The 21,401-nt window shown below is 39.2% G+C and overlaps 1 protein-coding gene across 1 annotated transcript; it reads right to left on the bottom strand.

Moving 5' to 3' along the window:
- Positions 1-10,668: 10,668 nt before the first annotated feature.
- Positions 10,669-20,456, bottom strand: ppp1r10 (protein phosphatase 1, regulatory subunit 10). The gene is made up of 19 exons (XM_008421195.3): positions 20,366-20,456; positions 19,921-20,206; positions 16,556-16,664; positions 16,373-16,459; positions 16,008-16,143; positions 15,867-15,918; positions 15,703-15,792; positions 15,498-15,626; positions 15,299-15,404; positions 15,089-15,192; positions 14,864-14,994; positions 13,752-13,911; positions 13,397-13,540; positions 12,992-13,238; positions 12,826-12,901; positions 12,534-12,740; positions 12,292-12,415; positions 11,862-12,221; positions 10,669-11,724 (listed from the first exon to the last, which is right to left on the bottom strand). Exons 3-19 carry the CDS (start codon positions 16,660-16,662, stop codon positions 11,567-11,569), a joined length of 2,418 nt encoding a protein of 805 aa, XP_008419417.1. The 5' UTR covers positions 16,663-16,664; positions 19,921-20,206; positions 20,366-20,456; the 3' UTR covers positions 10,669-11,566.
- Positions 20,457-21,401: the final 945 nt, after the last annotated feature.

The raw sequence follows: 21,401 nt of genomic DNA, 5'->3' as shown, positions 1-21,401 counted from the left end.
ATCATGCCAGTTTCTTTCTGCCATCACTATCAGGGTGTCTTCACAAAGCCTGTAAAGAGGTAGCTCAAAGCCTCCATTGTTCTGTCCCAGGCAGGAGTGAGTCTCCGGACATCCAATCCACCTTTTACCCACTCCATCAACTCTTTCCTTCTTTTTCCATGCCAATGTCTGTTTCTACACTCAGTCTGAGCCCCTGCCTCTCATTTTCTCTGCACAGCACATCATACCATGCCATAAAAGCACATCCTGCTCACGGTTTGGTTTTGCGATGAAGCTGTTCTACTGTGCTGTTTCCAAACCAAGGTCAAATCCAGTAAAATAAAAGTTAGGTTGAATATTGTAGGTAGAGTTTTCCAAAAATAAAGGCTCAGTTCTAGATGTGTTGACTGAATTCAAACATTTACTGATAGAAGGAATTTTAAAAATGCCTAGTAAATCTTCTATTATTTCAGTGAGTACTGCAAGAAATACGGTCACCCATAAGTGTTAAGTGTTCAGTGTATTCTTATCTAAATTGGTAGGAAATAAAACATCTTGAAACATTTTAAATCTTTTGTGGAACTTTAGCATAATGAATGTACCATGCTTCTTGCCCAGTTTGTCATCAAATACATGACCCTTGTATCTTCAAGAACTTCTTTGTTCAAGAAAAATACATTCTTCAAAATGAGCAGGTGTTCTGACAGACCTCTTCACCAACCGAGGACTTAAACAAACAAATTCTGTCAATAGTCACTTGTAACAGGATGCGGAAGCTGATTAGTGCTGAGGTGTCCTAACTCTTGCTTTCTGTCCGTTTTATTGTATGTTTTAGGAGTACAATGGTCAATATTTGCTCTCATGGGCTTGGTTCAGATCTCTCCCATTAACGTTTCATATTTATCAACTACACTCAGCCCCGCCTTGTAAAGACGGATCTGATGCTGTGTGTGTATGAGTATGTGTGTGCTTGTGTGTGTGCATAAAATACACACAAAAACTTGTTCCCAAAAATCTCAGGAGTCTCTGGGGTTTAAGAAGCAGAGTTCTTTAATTTAATACCTGATAGATGTTCACGCGTCTTTTTCTCATTAATTGAAGTTAAATCATATCAAACGTTTCTTGATTTAGGTCGGTTAGAATTACCAAAATTATTTCTATAATTGCCAGAAAACTTAGTGAGAACATTTCTTAGAGCTATTTTGTAAAGTTCTTTGACAGTGTTATAGTATTGATATTCTATTCTTTTATTCAGTCTAGAATATCAAGATTGAATAGAATTCATGTGTGTATGATCTATTATTGTGGCAGAATATGAAGTAGTTTGACTGAGTCTGGTGATTTTTGGATAGAAACTCAAAATGCACTGTTCCAAATTATTATGCACAGCAGATTTTCTAAACATTTTATGGATTATAAAGAACTGCAAACAGTCATTCTTTGAATATGTGGCATTAAGTGGTCACAGGTACTAAAAAGCTATTTAAATGTAAAACATCTTAAATCGAGTTACATGTTAACATAGAACCCCATCTGCACAATTCTTGCATCCGTTGAACTTGTGAGTTTGTGGATAGTTTCTGCTTGAATGTCTTTGCAGGATGTCAGAATACCTTCCCAGAACTGCTGTTTTGATATGAACTGCATTCCACCTTCAGATCTTCTGCTTGAGGATACTCCAAAGGTTCTAAATAGAGTTGACGTAAGAGGAGGATGGTGACCACACCATGAGTTTCTCCCCTTTTAAGCAGTCAATGACACAGTGGTATTTCTTGCAGCATGAATTGTCATGCATGAATATGATTTTGCTACTGAAGGTACTTTTTCTTTCTTTTTGAACCATGAAAGACAGTGATCAGTCAGAAAGTCCATATACTTTGCTGAGGTCATTTTCACACCTTCGGGGACTCTGAAGGGGCCGACCAGCTCTCTTCCCATGATTTCGGCCCAAAAAATGACTCCACCACCTCCTTGCTGACATCACAGCTGTGTTGGGATGTGGTGGCCATCCACCACCAATCCACTATTGCTTCCATCTAGACCATCCAGGGTTGCACAGCAGTCATCAGTGAACAAGTCTGTTTGAAAATTAATTTTTGTGTACGGCTGGGCCCACTGTGACCATTTCTGCTTGTGAGCACTGGGCAGGGGTGGCCGAATAGTGGGTTCATGCACCACAAGCCTCTGGAGGATCCTCCACCTTGAGGTTCCAGAGGCACCAGCAGCTTCAAATAACTGTTTGCTGCTTTGTAAGGGCATTTTAGCAGCTGCTCTCTTAATCTGATGAATTTGTCTAACAAAAACCTTCCTCATTATGGCTTTATCGGCACAAACCCATCTTTGTTCTGAATCAGCCACAAATCTCTTCACAGAACAATAAAGCTTCAGTTTTCATAAAATATCTAATGTTTTCATACTTTGTCATATGGCACTACACTATCTGATGATTTTCGTCAGCAGAGAGACCCTTTCTGTTAGAGATTTTTTGGTATTATCATTTTGTTATTACTTTAGTTCATATTCAGTCTAATGTTCAGTTTAAAGTGTTCTCTTTCTTCTGTGTGATCTGGAGGCCCCATCTGCCTGTGTCTTCATGTGAAACAGTTAACTGTGTTTTCTAAAACCTTAAATTACGTTTCCACAGGTGCCTTCTTATTAACGGGAATACTCCCTATTTTAGAAACTGCCTGTGTGCAGTCATAAATTATCTCTGTTGTCTTCTTTAGCTATCCTCCCTGTCTCTGCTTGATAATAAAAGACAAGCTGTAACCAAAGGTCTTCAGAACGCTCAGTGAACGGCTTGGAGGAACAGTTTGCTGAGTCTTCTCCTTTTGTAAAAGCTTGGTCATAAAATTCATATACGTTGTTGTCTGTGGTTCTTTTAATGAAGGTTCGAGAAAAATACCCATCACTTTCTCTTTCCAATATTGCTTGAAACCTGTGGCCTGCTTAATAATGTTGAACATTCTTCCTAAGTAGATTTCCTTTAATTGAGCTCACCAGACAAACTAATCAACCCAGCTCTCTGAAATTAATTATAGTGATTCAGAGTCCTGACACACAATACCATCTATAAATTTAATAGCACAACAAAAATTTTATCTTTATAACAAATCTAATTTGCATAATAATTTGAAGCAAGGTGTACTATATTGTCAAAAGTTTTTGCTTACCCATCCAAATTATCAAAATCAGGTGTTCCAATCGCTTTCATGGCCACAAATGTATGAAATGAAGCACATAGGTATGCTCACTGTTTTTACATTTGTGAAAGAATGGGTCGCTCTGAGGAGCTTGGAAAACTCCAGTGTGGAACTGTGATAGGATGCCACCTGTGCAACAAATTCACTCGTGAAATTTCCCCACTCCTAAATATTCCACAGTCAACTGTCAGCTTGTAATGCTATAAAAAGATGGAAGTATTTGGGAAAGTCAGCAACTCAGCCATGAAGTGCTAGGCCACGTAAACAGACGGAGCAGGGACAGTGGACCCTGAAGCGCATAGTGCAAACAGGTCGCCAACTTTCTGCAAAGTTTATCACTACAAACCTCCAAACTTCATGTGGCCTTCAGATTAGCTCTAGAACAGTGCGCAGAAAGCTTCATGGAATGGGTTTCCATGGTGACCAGCTGCATCCAAGCCATACATCACCAAGAGCAATGCAGTGGTATAAAGTGGACTCTAGAACTGTGGAGGACGAATCATGCTTCTCTATCTGGGAATCAGATAGATGAGTCTGGGTTTGGCGGTTGCCAGGAGAATGGTACTTGTCTGACTGCATTGTGCCAAGCTGGACTTGGCCCCTTAGTTCCAGTGAAAGGAATTCTGAATACTTCAACATACCAAGACATTTTGGATGTTCTCCAATGGAACATTGAGAACATGGAAGAGGTAAGGGTCAGTTTGGAGTTGACCCCTTCCTCTTCCAACATGACTGAGCACCAGAGCACAAAGCAAGGTCCATAAAGACATGGATGGCAGAGTCTGGTGTAGATGAACTTGACTGGCCTGCACAGAGTCCTGACCTCATCTTGATAGAACATCTTTGTTCTATCAGGATGAGTTAGAGCGGAGACTGAAAGCCAGGCTTTCTCTTCCAACATCAGTATGGGACCTCACAAATGCACTTCTGGAAAAATTGTCAAAAATCCCCATAAACACTCCTAGACCTTGTGGATAGCCTTCCCAGAAGAGTTGAAGCACCAAAGGGTGGACCAATGTCATAATGAACCTTATGGATTAGGAATGGGATGTCACTTAAACTCATATGTGAGTCAGGGCCGTTGAGCAAATACTTATGGCAATTTAGGGTATGTTAAAAGGTAATTAGACATTTTTTCTCAATGAAATCCTTTGCAAACTGATTGATTGGAGCTATTGTGAACTTAAAAGTACAAGTTATATTTAGAGCCTCTAGCTCCATATCTTGAGCTTTATATTCTGTGGAATACTGGCCATTGGTCACACTAATCAATTAAACCCCAGATGAGGCTTCAAAATTAAGTGTTTCAGCATTTATAAATTAAATATGGTAAAGTTTATCTTTGTAAAACTTAAAAACCATAAATACAAACAAAAAGATGGAAGACACCAACATGTTTCTAGTTTTAACAATCTATAATCTGAGGTTAAATGTAAAAACAAAAACAAAAAATATGACTCATTGGTCGGGAACAGGCTGAGAACAGAGGCAGCGATTTGGCACAAGGTGAGTCAGTACGTGTGTTGATATTTGCGTTTGTATTATATGGAGTATGAAATTATTTTTAGGCAACTCCTTAGCTTTTTTTTATGTGACAATTATATAAAATACATTTAACATGCAGTCGGAGCGACGAGCCCCTGCGATACCGAGCAGGTAATTTAAGAACAACCAAGAGCAGCAACGCTTCAGCCCGAAATAGTCAGTCAGATTAAGGTCCAAAACCTTCGTTTTAAGCCGTTTAAGTGGCACCGACCCACAGAACAAATGGTACAAATCGCATATTTCCCGAATTCTGAAAATATGATATCTACCTTTGCTGTTTCATAATTATATCTACGTTAGAGTGAATTTTTCCACTTGGCTGCTACAATTTGTTCTTGCTACACAACGTAATTTCTCTTTTTTCCCCTCTGAGATTCTGCTTAGAAAATGAGGTTATGAAGTTACATCCTCCCGCTGCTTTTTGTTTTTAAAATGGTAAATTTAGGTTTGCCTCGACTTTTATAAACTAATGCCTCTTATATGCATAATTTTTTGTATTACTGTTGGTACAAATATTAGGCGAACACTGTGCTTTGCCTGCTAGTAGTTTAAATTAATTTCAGCTGCACTTTCAAAAGAGTATTCAGATTTTAACATGCATTTTCTAAGTAGTAAATATTTCAGTTCACTCTTACTCAGTAACTTCAGTGTTGTTACACCTCTGAAACATTTTTTGCAGTTTCTTTGTGATACCAGAACTGTTTCACTTACACATTTAATTTCCTGAGATATTGTCAATTTATTTTCAAGCAAAACTCTCAAAAAGAGCTGAGGATTTATTAGTTTTGATTACATTGTGCAGTTAAATATGGACGCTTATTAGATTTTTTTCTTTTTAATTTTTCAGGTTTGCATCGTAACGTCTCGTGATGCGTTTCTGAGCCATGATTGAGCCTCTGTGCTGATTACCTTTCCACTGGATCCAAGCACCTGGACCAGCTGACGGCATCCATCAGTCCACGGTCTGCCGGATCATCACAACATGGACTAACTTTTTATTTACAGTACTTGACTTTTTATTTACAGTACTTGGTTAAACTATGATCTGGAAACCGGAGCACCAGATATGCAAAAATCTACCTGCAGACTTTGTTGGCTACCCTGACACTGCAGTCATCCTGGACGGGGCTGAGCCGGTCTTCCTCTCCTCCAGAGTGACGAGTTTTCATCACCAGTAAAGGCAAAACAAGTCTGATGTCTGATTAGCTGCTAGGAAGTATGTTATATATTCACTGTTCATTTTGCTATCCTGTTTGCACCCACAATAAAATTTTATCTCATTTGTAATTCTCTACATTTCACAAACTTTTTCTCCTTTTCTCAGTGTTTACGTTATATCAAGTATTTGCATGTAGATCAGGAATTAAGGTGAAATGTTAAAATGCAACACATTTAGGTTATACCAGCAAAGAAATATATTAAGTAGCATGTTGTTAGTCATATAATTTAATATGCTGAATAAGGCTGGATGATACAAGATTTTTTTTCATACCAGATTTGATTTTAATCGATTCCTCAATTTCTATAATAAAAGCACAGAAAATACTTTCAAAAAATGCCTTTATTTCAATCATCTGTTCTGTGATTTGTATAAGGGAGCATTACGGTCAGGATACAAGAAATTTTAATTGCAAGAAAGCAGTCATCGTTATTTCTTGCGATGACTTATTTCTTCTTATTATTTATTAATTTCACAAATCAGAAGGTTTCACAAATGTTTTATTTATTCTGCTGTTAGTACAGAATAATCTACTTAGGTTTGAAATGTCTAGGTGTAGTTTTTAAAATACAACACATTAAAAAAGCTCAAGATAGTGAAAAATTAAGTGTAATTGCCCTTTAGCTATTTTCCAAATTAGATGGAACAAGAAGGGTTCAGTAAATGCGCATATGCAACTGGGGGGTTCGGTACCTCAAAAAAGGTTAAGAACCACTGGTTTAAGACCATAGTCTTTAAAAGCCAAAAGCTGTGCAAAAATCTGGATTTCATGTCATTTTCTGTCAAGCAGGCCCGTGCAGAGACCACTAAAGGGGCAGGTGCTCAAAAAAAAAGGGCCCATCTAACCGCCTTCTAGGACAGAATATTAACAAACAGCTTTCAGAGTTTAATAAACAATGATAAATTACAAAATTGTGAGATATACAATCAAAGCTAACGAATATTTCCATATAGAGCATAACACTATGCCTATGTAAGATATTTTATTAGTAATTTGTTTCTGCAGGTCTATTTTGTTATAGGAAAGTATTGTAATATTCAAACCCGCAATTTAACAAGATATGTAAATCAGAGCTGGACCACCAGACATATTTTGTCTTTACAGAATTACACTATTAAAAATATGAACAAGGGCACAATGCAACCTTTTAGTGACTGTAATCTATAAAATAGCTGCCTGTTTACTGCAGTGGAGATGAAGATGGTCCATTCAGGAGAGCAGAGGTGCATCAAACTTTAACACGGAACTGCAGAAAAACGAAAAAAAAAAAAAAAAAAAAGCAAATATTGAATTGTTAATGTATGTCACCATGAGAAAAGCCTATTAAGTTTTGCTTAAAAAAACTTTTTTAAACATTTAAATCACATTTGTCTCATGAAGTGCATTGTTTTTGCAAAACAAACTTATTTTGCATGTCAGAAATCTTTTCTTAATATTCTAAGTTTTTGTTGGAGTCAAAGTTTTGCTTGTGATTCTCATATGACGTCTTGAGCAGGGCCTAAAATCACAACAAAAGATTTATGATGTGTGAAAATAAAAGTTTGCTTGGCAAATAACTTTTTATGTTCACAGGACAAAAATTAGTTATTTAATTAAAAAGTTTTTTAAACAAAAAGATTTGTTTTTATAAAAAAAGAAATCATTACAATTCCAAAAGTTTTGATTACAATTTTATTTTACTTAACTGAGGTTAGTTTTTTTTCTCAATTGAATAATTGGGAAACAAATTTAACTTCATACTCTGCGAACCAGACCCTAAACTTAAAGTCTGGGTTGAGTTTTTTTCCCTTTCATTAATGTCACTTTTATTACATTCATTATATCTATCATGGTAATTCAGGGTCAGTTATTTTAAATTCTAAATGAATATCTTTGTTGGACTATTATTTAAGTGTTATTCTCCTTCAAGATACATTTACATAATGCTAGAATAAATGAAATGTACATTATGCAGCAAGGGAAATTAGAAGATCGGACATATATCCATTATGGAGATGATCGGTTTTGGACGGGCGATGTGCCCTTATTGCATAAGCGATACTGAAGAATGACTGATATCATTAAAGATACAGGGAAGAAGCTTTTTAGTTATCTAGTTTTGCTAGCAAAGTCGTTAGCTAGCGGCTAGCTAATACCACATCAACAACAGCCTAATGTCTATATGATAAAAATACTGAATCGATAGATAAGAACAGTTTCTCCTCACGTGGCTGTCTCTTCCAGCTCAGTAGTTCTTCAGAGAAAGGCAGACGCAGAGGCCTGTCAGTGTCTGTTGTATTTCATTACCTCTCTGCTTAAACCGCGACTCCGAGCTGAAGCAGAAACGATACTTCAATCTTTTCCATCATCTGACAAGAAGCAAGTCTACTCCACTTTATTCACCAAAAATGTTTTAATTCACCAAAAACTGTTCTGTGATCTGGAACGTTCGCTACGTTAAGCTCCAGTTAGCCGCCTTATCTCACTGTGCGAGAGGCAACTGCGTCATGCGTCACGGGCAAAAGGTCAAAAGTAACAAGGTGACCGGAGGGCTTATTATGTTGTACAAAAAAATAATAAAAATAATTTTAGTACATGTTATGTGTCAGAAGAGGGCTTAGAAAATAATAATAGAAAAAAAATAAAAATAAAATAAAAATTGACCAAAAGGGCACTTTGGGGCAAGGAGCAAAAAGGGAAGGTGCTCAAGCACCCCCAGCCCTCTTTTGCACGTGCCTGCTGTCAAGACCTCCTGATGGCAAAAGCAAAAAAGCTCACTGACTTTGAACGTGGTAGGATTGTTGAGCTGCATAAGCAAGGCCTCTCACAAAGTGCCATTGCTGCTGAGGTTGGACGCAGCAAGACAGTCATTTTTCATTTTTTAAATGATCCTGAGGATTATGGAACAAAAACGTCAAGTGGTAGACCCAAAAAAAATTTCACCAGCTCTCAGCCACAGGATCGGATTGGCTGTCCGTCAAGACAGAGTGTTACCCAAATTAAGGCCATTGCTGGTGCTGACTGCAGCCCAATAACCATCAGACGGCATCTGCGAGAGAAGGGCTTCAGAAACAAAAAACGTCTTCAAAGGCCTCGTCTTCTTCAACGCCACATCTTAAGACCAGTTAAAAAACTGCAAGAATTTGCATTTTGCACTATTGGATCTTAATAAGGTTCTAAGTAGAGCTTCACAATGTTAAAAGAAGAAATCAGTGTAAGAGACAAAAACTTTTGAGCAGGGAATTAATTGAAAACTGCATTTACACTCAAACATGATTTTTTTGAGCTGATCAAAAGTTTAAGACCATAGCTAAAAAAAACCCGAAAACCCCCCAAAACAGAAATCAAAGTGTCAAAAAAAAGGACTCAGTAATGAGTAGCTCCACCATTCTTGTTGATGACTTTAAACAATGGTTTAGGCTTGATGCCAGTGTTTCCAGGAGGCTAGTGGGATCGTTGCTCCAAGTGTTGAAGATGGCTTCACGAAGGGCATCCACTGTCTGGAACTGATGTCCATTTTTGTAAACTTCCCTTGCCATACATCCCCAAATGTTCTCAATTGGGTTTAGATCCGGGAAACATGCAGGATGGTCCAAAAGAGTGATGTTATTCTCTTGGAAGAACTCCTTTGTCAGGCGGGCATTGTGAACTGCAGCATTGTCCTGTTGAAAAACCCAATCATTACCACACAGGCCCTCAGTCATGAGGGATGCCCGCTGCAACATCTCCACATAGCCAGCTGCTGTTTGACGCCCCTGCACAACCTGAAGCTCCATTGTTCCATTGAAGGAAAACGTACCCCAAATCATGATGGCGCCCCCACGGAAAGATGGCGTGTAGAAAACATCTCAGGTGGGATCTCCTTGTCATGCCAGTAACGTTGGAAGCCATCAGGCCCATCAAGGTTAAATTTTTTTCTCATCAAAGACAACTTTCTTCCACCTTTCAATGTCCCATGTTTGGTGCACCCTTGCGAAGTCCAAACGGGCAATTTTGTGGCGTTGAAGAAGACGTGGCCTTTGAAGACGTTTTTTGTTTTTGAAGCCCTTCTCTCGCAGATGCCGTCTGATGGTTATTGGGCTGCAGTCAGCACCAGTAATGGCCTTAATTTGGGTAAAGGATCGTCTCGTGTCTTAACGGACAGCCAATCGGATCCTGCGGCTCAGAGCTGGTGAAATTTTTTTGGGTCTACCACTTGACTTTTTTGCTCCATAACCCTCAGGATCATTTAAAAAATGCAAAATGACCGTCTTACTGCGTCCAACCTCAGCAGCGATGGCACTCTGTGAGAGGCCTTGCTTATGCAGCTCAACAATCCTACCACGTTCAAAGTCAGTGAGCTTTTTTGCTTTTGCCATCAGGTCTTGACAGTGTAAAGACTTGACAGAAAATGACAGATTCCAGATTTTTTTCACAGCTTTTGGCTTTTAAAGACTATGGTCTTAAACTTTTGATCAGCTGAAAAAATCATGTTTGAGTGTAAATGCAGTTTTCAGAAAATTCCTTGCTCAAAAGTTCTTGTCTCTTGCACAGATTTTTTCCTTTAACATTGTGAAGCTCTGCTTAGAACCTTCTTAAGATCCAATAGTGCAAAATGCAAATTCTTGCAATTTTTTGACTGGTCTTAAGATTTTGATCAGGAGTATATGTATTTGTATTTGTGTGTGGTGTGTGTGTGTGTGTGTTCAGTATTCATACAGAGATTTTGTTCAAACAATATAAATGAAGACATTTCACACAGGTTCAAAGGCCAAGACTGTATCAAAAAATAAACAAAAAAGTTTGGAGGGAGCAACGTTTAACATTACATTCTCAAAGTCCCACAAGAGACAAAAAAAAAAATCATTGTTTTCACAGAAAACACTTGTTATACGTGACCCACAGATGGACACATCTTCTCTAACACTGACAACACAAACCCTTTCTGGGTTTACATGAAAGTACACAAGTTACAGGCAGTAGCTCAACAATAATGACCACAGTTATGCCAAGATTGCCACTTTAGACCCACAAATACAGGCGAGTGCATGCAGAAAATGTCCATGTAGCACACTGCTCAGCTTTTTTAGCATCTGCTAACAATTCATATTAGCGACAGAAAAAATAAAAATTGAAAAAAGCTGGACCTGCTTTGTTGGATTAGAAAAAAATTTATAGCTGCTCAGCTAAGCCCAGTACAATCTGACTGCGTTCTGTTTCACTAACCTTCATCAGTGAATATCCTTGGTCCAAACTACACTGGGGATGGGATTAACTGAAAAAAATCCTACAGCAGCATAATATTTGGCACAAACTCCAAAACCAAATTAAGAGGGACGTTTTGTTCTAAAGAAATTCAGAAAAAATATTTTGGTCTATGATATTCACAGCATGAAGCACAGAGCAAAGTGAGCCTATATATAGCTGCAGCAACTCAAATATAGTGGTCAGGTTTTTTCTCAAGTCTCACAGATCAAGGAAAACAATAAAACAAAATCACAACAAATACACTCGTGCCCCATCTCTGATCATGTTGCACAAATTTTGTTTGCTGTAGTCTCAAAGCGTCTGTCTGCAGAGTCAGATATCAGTGATTCATCAGCATAACTGCAGTCAGTCTGCCACTGTGGTTGTAGAAGACATGGGAAGCGACAGTGTCTCCTAGTGACCATGCTGTGCGTGCTGGTTGTGTTGGTTAGCAGGGTAGTTGGGTGGTAGAGGTGGGCCGTTCACACCAGGGTGGTAGAAAGCACAATTGCTTTCATATCTGCAACTTCCCTTCATCATGAAGTGACGACATACTGGCCTTTTGGACATATCTGTGACAAGGAAAGACCGTTACATAGTGACATAAGCTGGTTAAGCAATTCTGGTTGGCTTAAAACTCTCCAGTTCAATTTGTATGTTAAATAAGTAGATGTAATATTCTCAGAATCCATGATTTTAGCTCACATACCATTCATGTTGTTGTGTCCTCCTCTGGGCCCTCCACGGCCCCTGCCTCTGAAACCCAGATCTCCACCGCGACCCCGGCCTCCTCGGTGGAAATGTCCTCCTCTGTGTGGTCCTCCTCTCATGGAGTCCTCTCCCCAGTAGTTCCCGTTCTCTCCTCTGCCCTGTCCAGGCCGGGGCCCCATCATGCGAGGGCCTCCAGGGTTATTGAAGGGCGGCCCATGGTTGTGAGGTGGAGGGGGATGGTTGAAGCGAGGACCCCCAGGTGAGCTGTTGGGTGGGTATCCACCATTCATGGGCCCTTGCATGTGCATGTTGGTCATGTTGTTCATGCCTGGGCCATGTCCCAGCAGCCCCAAGTTGACTGAGCAGGAAGAAGACATTAGTGTGTGTTCTGGAGGGAAGGTGCATGATGAATCAGGACATGTGTTTACCTGGAGGTGGTCCTCCCTGCGTTTGGATCTGGCTCTGCTGCAGGGAACCCAGCAGTTGCTTGATCTTATCGGAGAAGTCTGGCTGCTTTATCAGCTCTTCAGTAGACTGACCACCAGAAGCTCCCTGATGACACAAAACAGGTATTAGCTAAGCTGAACAAGGTCTGTGTGTATGTGTATTCTTTGAGAGCACTAGAAACCGTGCTTAAAAAGAGTATCTGTTGTTCAAATCCCATCAGTACCATGATGGATGAGAGCAGCTCCTGTACGTTGACCACTGGAGCTGCAGGGTTGCTTGTGGCGCTGGAGGCCTGGGGGCTACGGGAGCTGCTGCTCAGGTTGACCATGAGGTTGGCCAGGACCGGCGGCAGCTTGGAACTCTCACTCTGGGCCTGCTGGGAAGCGGCGTCTGCAGGCTCACCGTAGTCCTCATCTATCATAGACGAGTCCTGTAGGGAACAACACATACGCAGCTTAGTAGACCGCATAAGACATCACAGTAATGACTGAGTGTTTGTGGTTCTGTGTACTAACCTCGTCCAGAGGAATGAGACAGGGGGGCATGGGTTCATATGGCTCTGGGTCTGGCTCATGAGGGCTGTCAGGTACACTGAGCAACACAACAGGTAAGGATGAAAACACTCAAAGCTGTTTCCACCGTTACAAGCATAGTGCAGACTTCTGCTTAATATGCAGTTACCTCTCTTTACTGAGGAAGATTTCCTGTAGGATGCCCATCTCACGCTCTCTCTGGGTGTGTTTCTCTGTGCTGTTGGCCCCAGGGGTCACCAAGCTGCCCGCCAGCATCAGGAGCTTGGGTTGTGTCCAGGGGACCCTTTCTTCCATGGTGTCATGTGAAAGTCGACGAGCCATCTCAAATGTTTGCCTATCCATCATAAGCTCCCGCTTGGCAGCCTCACCAAAATCTTTGATCTTGTTGACATTGACTGTAAATTAAATTTAACTATTTAAAGGTAGTGGAAGGGACAACAAATTTCTTCTTTAGCACTATATTTTATACAAAGCATATGTTTTTTTTGCAGATTTACTTTGTCATTCTGATCAGTTTCCTCAGCAAAAAGTATGACTATTAGTTCACACATACCTCTCTCTGTCTCGTCCAAATCAAAATAGAAGTAGTGCTTGAGCTGCTCTTCCTCGGCCCAGTGGACGGTTTTTTTCTTTTTGCCCTTCTTGGTCAGGCTCTCCTCGTCTGCACGCGGTTCTGCCAAGGCGTTGGGCTTCTCAGCTGAAGCACACAGGAACAGACATTGGTTTAGCTGGTTAGCTGTCTACTCCTCCAGACACACTGTGTTTCACTAACAGGTTAGGCTCAGATTGCAACACACTATTTAGGTTTGTGACAATACAGTAATTGTTTCAGATTAAAAAGTAGATTCTTGTACAATGTCAGTGAGATGTAGGACAGATTCTTAGAGTTACAAGTTTTTGGACCGTACTGTTGTCAGCAGTGTCTGGATCCTCAGCAGGAATTGGGGTCAAAGGTTGCTCTGGCTCCTGGTTTTCATCAGCAGCAATCGAGGAAGCAGAAGTTTCTGGAGATGCAGGTCTAGCTGAAGATGGAGAATAGCCAGCTGGTTTGTTGTCAAATGGGTTTGTCTGAGGACAGAAAAGGTATGGGTAGAAGCAGTTTTATAATTTAAAACATTTAAGTTGAGTCCAAATAATGAGCTGGGGGGTACTAGATCTTGCCGTGGCAGAAACCCTGACAGACTGCTGTGACTACATTACAAATCTGCGCAAATCTTTGTTAATATTCTGCTAATTTTACAATTATGGTGCTTCCATTAAAGAAAAAACGACAATCACACTTGAATGAGCTCGTTCATGTGATAAGTCTTTAAAAAACCAAATTGCCCTTGAAAAAAGAAGTTAGATGAAACCAATGCAGACTGAAACCTTTTGTCATCCTGTCTTCAGTAGAAAGAGAAAGACAGGAGAAAAACAATCTATCATGGAAATTATTGAGCTTGTTTCTATTTATCATGCGATTTATTGAATTATTGTTCATTGCAACAGGCATAGTAACACCATTAGTGTGGAATCCAGAGCGTAGCATCAGTATTGTAGCATTAAAAGTGTAGCATCATTATAATAACGATTATAATGATCATTATACGCTTTAAACCAAAGAGATTAAAGCGTATCTTCACTTTAATCTCTTTGGTTGCATTTGAAGGCCTATTGAGAGGTTTGTATTTTTTCTCAAGAGGTTAGAACCATTAGCATAGCATATTGTGCTATGTTGATGATGCTACACTACTAATGTATCACTACACAAATGATACACTATACACTACTAGCATTACTACACTATCATTGTAGTAATGCTAGCTGCTACATCACTGTAGCTCTGTACACTCTGTATGTTACAGTGATTGTGTAACATAGCATCACTGTAGTGTGGCAGTAGTGTGGTTTGACCAATGTAGATTCAGTAGTGTAGCATCAGTAGAGTAGCGTTAATAACGTGGCGAAACATCACTAGTGTAACGTGACCACCTTAACAACATTAAGACTCCTGTTAGAGTCCCATAAACTCAGTCAGTACCTTGGTTGATGTTGGTGAGACAGCTTTGGTGTTAGCAGGAGTAGAAGTACCAGGCGGTTTCTTCTTTTTGATCTTAATCTCAGGCACTGGGGCCGAGTTCAGGGCGTCCAGAAAGCCTGTGGCTTCCATTGCTGCAATGAGGGGGGAAAAAACAGCCCATATCAACACTGTTATTCCATCAGCTAAGAACACAAAGCTGCTTTGTTTTTCTGTAATTAAGCTTACGTGGTGCTGGAATTATCTTCACTTTAATCTCTTTGGTTGCATTTGAAGGCGTATTGAGAGGTTTGTATTTTTTCTCAAGAGGTGGAGCATCTGAAGGACCAGAACTATTGGAAAAAAACATTTAGTGCTCAATTTGGCAGACTGAACTTGATTCATTATCACAACACAGGGCGGTACCATTTTAAAAGAAAGCTAGAAAACTGGCCTTACCTCGGTCTCTTGAGTAACGGGGGTTTTATGATGTATTTCTCACCCAGCTGTGGTGCAGAGGACGTCTTTTTAGGAGGAGTTGGGTTGGAAGCCTCCATCTCCAGACCTATGCAGTACAGACATACAATCAATATAGATACACAAATATACAGTATATACTGTATAACCCAAGGATCATTGTTGCTAAAGTCAAGCATACCTATGGAGCGAATCTTTGTATGGCTGGGTGCATGAGCTTTGGATTTCTCCTTCTTCCTCCCCTCATCTCCACTCTTTTCCTTCACATCCCTCACTGCCATCTTGTTCTCTTCCTTCTTCTTTTTTTTATCTTAAAGACAAACAGTGGTGTGTTAAAATGGTAGACTTTACATCTGAAGAAGAATGAAAGATAAGCAAGTTTGTACCAGCAGGGGAACTGCCACTGCTTGAGACACTCTGAGAACGAATTGTTGCCATCCAACCGTCTACCAAAACAGCTGCCAACTTTCTCAATTCTAAAAACAAAGAGTCCATGTTAGCGCTACATCACAAATCACCTTTAATTTATCTTAAAGTGAAGTAAACTGACCTTCTGTTTCTGCACTTTTGCTCAGCTGCTTTACAAGTTTTGCTGTGTTGTTCTGGGAAAACAATGAAAGACAACAGAATTACTAAAAGTAGCTGGACATGTGACTACATGTGTACTCCGTCGGTAAAATAAAAGCATTACCTGTTTGAGATGGTCTACTTTAAGTGGCAGCTTCTGCAGCGTGAGCAGGATGAGCTGAAGCAGAGGGCTGTTGTTGGTGGTTTTTGAGTAGGTAAGCCAGGAATTGAGCAGCCTGTAGCCACCAACTCTGATAAACCTGTATGAAGGAACTGCTGATTTAATGAAGACTACAACAGAGTCAATTTCAGCTGTGGTTTACATCAGGATCCATTTGTACTAACACATTTATACACCAACAGCCAACTGAACACATTTAGATCTTTTGACAGTAAGGAAACCTATCTGTAGCTCAGGGACTAGGAGTTAAATGGAACACTATATAATGCAGGATTAATAATGGCAAGATATGGCATCTAAAGTCCCACCTGTTAAGAATATCATGAGATTTCGTCTGCAGCAGCACGTTGAGGTACATACACCTACTGACCATCTTAGTAGAGGCTTTCATCAAGCTGCAAGGAAAAGAAAACAAGCAAAACTATGTTGGCACATTTATTAATAATGGAGGAGCAGGGGACACAGAGGTTCATCAGACTTGAACTTCTCACCTAAACACCTTCGGGACTCCCTCAAGACTGCGCAGCTCACCATCCTTTCCCAGCAGGGCTTCAACGCCTTTCAGAATCTCCCTGGGGTCAACTGGTCCCTTCGCCATGTCTGAAACACACACAGCTCTATGAATACACACACCATAAAGTCAAAAGCAGTAAATGTTACATTTTTCCACACACACATGGTTCTGGGATCCATTATGTCTGCCTGTCAAACAAAAACAAAGCCAAGACACAGACTGTTTTCTAAGACCATGAATAGCAAAATGCTTTGTGCTCTTCCACCACAAGGACTTCAAAACAACTTCAACTAAAGTGAATTTGGACCAACAAGGTTAGAATAGAATGACATCTCCGCATCAATTAGAATGCAGAGCCTTCTACAGGAGTACAAGCAACTGGTACTCCTGTAAAAGGCTGTCTGACTACACCAACTTGTCTGCATTGGTTCAAACGTCAGACAACAACAGCAACATTAGTGTAGAAGTGCCCTACATCTTTCAGAACACTGAACATCTTAACTCATCATTTCTCTGGTTTAACAGGTTCCACGGGTTGAGGAATCCAAGTACACAGATCTGATATTCCAGAAACTTACACTACTGCTCTGACAAGCACTGGTAGTTTTGCCTCATACTCAAGGCATGTAGAGTTGTTCCCTGCACTCAACTGAAACCAGTCTAATAGGAATATGAGTTCAAAGTACCACACAATCTCTCCTTCCACAAATTTGCTCACAAGAATAAACATAATCCCATACAGTGTATATTGTGTGTGTGAGACAACATATTTATTCCAGTTTAGGTTAAAGTACAAAGTGAGAGACAGTGTTCATAAAATTGATTCATGAAGCACATCCAACAAAAATACATTTTATTAATCTCATTTTTTTTTATTTTGGTTGAAGAAACAAAACTATTTTCACTCTATGTTACACAGACAAAAATTTGGACACAACTTCCAACTTATTTTCATAAAATAAGTAAATTTTTCTTAGCTTTGTTTGTTGATAGAAATTATCAACAAATAATACACTACATTAATTAACATTTTCTAAGCCCGAGGATGAAATAAAACATCTTTCTCTGTTGACCACTGGTCTGACAGATACTCCGACCTGCAGGGAGCAGGATGGGTCATCAGTCTAACAGGCAAAGATTTTGATGAAAAGAGAAACGGCACTGAGTTACAAAATTTTGATTTGCTAGTATAAATTCTAAAGTGGTCGGAAAATGTGGAAGTCTTATAAACTTACACCTTTCACTGTGTGATCAGGGGGAATGTTTCATTAATACTACACAACAGTGCCTTACAGTTAAATGTGTTAGAAATAGGGGATGGGGTATTTGTCACAATCATCAGATAAGGCCCAAACTATTCTTACCCGAGGCAGATTTCATTTTGCACTTTGTTTCTTCTAGTCTGAAATAATAGTAACTTTTTGGAGTGGTCCAGCCAGTCCTGGCTTGAATCCCACTGACAATCTGTGACGGGAGTTTAATATTAGGGTGACGACCAGGAGGCTTACCAGCCTCAGAGATCTGGAGCTCTTAAAGTGTAAGTCATAACAATAGTAGGAAAATTCCAAAAAGCAGGTTAGCAATTTGTAAGAGGTTGATTGCTATGTCAAAAAATGTTTTCCAATAATTGATGTTATAAATATTTTTGTTAAAATTTACAAGAAATGCAAATTATTTTTATGGAAAATTTATACTCATTTTACTTTTTTTCCTTCACCTTTTGAGCAATACCCATCTCATTTCCTACAACATCTATTCTCTCTTCTTCTTGGGTGAATAAAAATAATTCAAAATCTAAATTTGCCAGTGATATAAGTAGTATTGGACACCAATGTACATTGTTACTTTTAGATTTTCTTTACCATTATTGTCGCCTTTAAAAAAAAGAAACAGAAAGTAGCTATTGTTTGACTTATACTGTCAAATTACGTGGCAAAGGCCTAAATGGCACAAGTGAACGGTTGTATAACAAGTTTATGAATACATGAATACATTTTCCATTATTTGACCTTGTTAAATCATTTTAAAGTCATTATGCAGGTGATGCTTTAAAAGCATGCATTTATCTCTGATTATTAATAATCAAGCTGTTTTTGTGCCAGTGTCTATTCAAGTGCAGAAGCCGTAGTCCTGCAGGAAACAAGTTGAAATGTCAGATTCATCAGATCTTACCCGTGTTAACAGTTGTAGTAGAAGTTTTATATTGTCTCACACCTCCACAACACTGCAAATACCTGACACCCTGTAAATGTCACAATAGTTACACAAATGCATAGTTATTAAAATAGAAAACATGACCCTAATTTAGGTGGGGGAAATGTTATGGGTCACATTTTGGTGTTACTGCACATATTCTAATCATCAGAGTGGATTTAGTGAGCAACACTGCCACAGAATGTCTGCTAGAAAATCAAGCTACCAAGGAAGAAAATGTTTTTTTTCTTGAGCACAATAACTACACTAAGCAAATCCTATTTCACAACCACCCTATCCTTTGAAAGGCTGTGCCGATTTGTCCCAGCAGAGGCAGCCTACAAGCCTGCATCACTTTTCAAGTAGGGGGAGTGAACTGCAGTCTGACTTCAGCTAAAGTCCCACCCCTACTTAACCACTTCCTAGGTACATTCAGTCCCTCATACAAACAATGGGTGTTGCAAACGCCGTGATGGCCAATATCAGACGTATACACCAGCGTGACCAACGAACTAGATCACAGTCTATGCTCGTTCCGAAAACATTAGAAAAAAACATCAAAAATCTTCATCCGGAAAGATAGCGCCGAGTTGTCCGAGGACGGAAAGCAAATAAAGGCCAATCCACAATGTTTGTGCTTCGATGTAAGGCTGGGCCACCATCCTGCAATCTTTATCCACAGATTGCCGTCTACACCACCACGCTGTGTCCATGTCCTATATTTATCGACAAAACAAATGGGCTTCATATTGTGTCCGTAACCCCAATACTACCGCAATCTTTATGTGCAGATTGCGGTAGATTTGCAATCCTTGAAAGAACCTCTATGAAACGCATTTTTCCACTTAAGATTTCCGAATTATGCATTTCCTTTCTATCCTTAGGGCAATCTTTATAAACAGATTGCTTATGAAAATACTACCATTATCCTGCTTAAACTTTTTATTTTAGCAATTTGTCCATCCTGTCTCACACACAAAGGAACGGGGCAATGAGCGCCCGTCCTCTTTGGCGTGTGAGCTCATACTAGAATATATTTGCCCAGAGCCAAACTATTATACGAGCTCTGTTAGCTCGCTACCGATAGCTAGCCGTAACCTACAACAAATTTCATTTCAGTGTCGATTTAACTTCAAAAAATGAACTTACTATTGATACTATAGATCCTCAGCGTCTCGGCTATATTATGATGTACTTTTTCAAGCACTTATAGCTCATAATTCATTTATATGTCGTCAACCTTCATGGTTTTAATTGTCATCAGAAAGACTTCTTATGGACTGGGCTGTGCTAGCTAAACGCTAGCCTTTTCTTCTTGACCAACTGGAGGCAAAAATAGTAATCAAATGTCCATTACTTGAAGGGAAAAAAATGAAATTGAGAAGAGCTGTTTGAAGTCCTCGACGGCTCAGTCTTCGGCAAAGCAATTTCAAACCTGCAGAAATACACAAAAACCACAAATTCACATTCAACTGACTGTTAAACACCCCCGTCCTTGATAATATTAAGGGATTTTATTATCCTTAGTAGTATTTTTCGCATTTAAAAACCACTGGTGTCTTATCGCTCCCCAAATTTTACTGTCTTTACTTACCTTTGACCAAATCCGCGAATGAGCTCGGAAAGGAGGGACTTAGCTTTTATACTGCATGACGTTTTTGACGTCATGACCAATGTTTTTGTCCATATTAGCACAAACAAAATGGTGGAAAACCGACCTTGCTTCTTTGCTGAAGGACGTAATGGCGAATCTCACATGTTCGAAAAAGAAATCTTCTAAAAGGCTCAAAAGTTGATATTAAAGTTCATTTATCTTGAATCACTCTTGTATATAATTAAACTACTATGATATTCTGATGATTAAATAAAGGTTGTAATCATTATTTTATACAGAAATTTAATTTCACATTATTTTTAAAATGGCGACTGGTTTGGTGGTCACATTCATGCGTATTAGAAGTAAAAGCGTCGTACGTCAACGAAAGCTGCCATATTGGGGAGGCATTCATGGTCCGGATTTCCCCAGAGGATTTCAACACAGCACCTAGGTAATAGGAGATTCCTAGTTATATCTTAATACATTTTTATGTACAATTGAGAAAATATCAATGATTTTAATGTAATTTATAATTTATAGCGATTACTAGTCTATTTTTACCCAATATTTTTTCAGTTATCAAGTAATTATATCTAAGCACTTTTTTAAAAACACCTAAACTATATATTTTCTTTAAACTCTACTGTGCTTGTAATACGATACTTTGTTGGTAAAATGAGATGTTTATGCAAATTAAGATAAGAGCTTAGGAAAAACTAAATAAAAACTAAACATTTTGGGGGTCACCTGGATTTTTTTGTTTCTACACTTTATTTCAATAGCACCAAGCCTTTTGGCAGACTTTTTATTACCCCAAAGAGCTTCACATTACGTTCAGACATTTACCCATGTGCAGATTATTTCACTTAATATCTATGTCTTGTTATAAGTAAAATAATATGCCAGTGAAACTAGCTAGTTAGCCTAGGCTGCTTACTTGCTGGTTCCACAAGCAACTTTTATTTTTTTTAAAAAAAGTATACTTTAGTATATTTCAAATATACTTACATTTGTGAAAGTACACTTTAAGTAT

This window comes from Poecilia reticulata, chromosome 11 (assembly GCF_904066995.2).
Source record: "Poecilia reticulata chromosome 11, P_reticulata-male-v2, whole genome shotgun sequence".
Classification (NCBI taxonomy): domain Eukaryota; kingdom Metazoa; phylum Chordata; class Actinopteri; order Cyprinodontiformes; family Poeciliidae; genus Poecilia; species Poecilia reticulata.
Note: the sequence above shows the minus strand (reverse complement) of the source record. Positions and strands in the feature narration are given on the sequence as shown.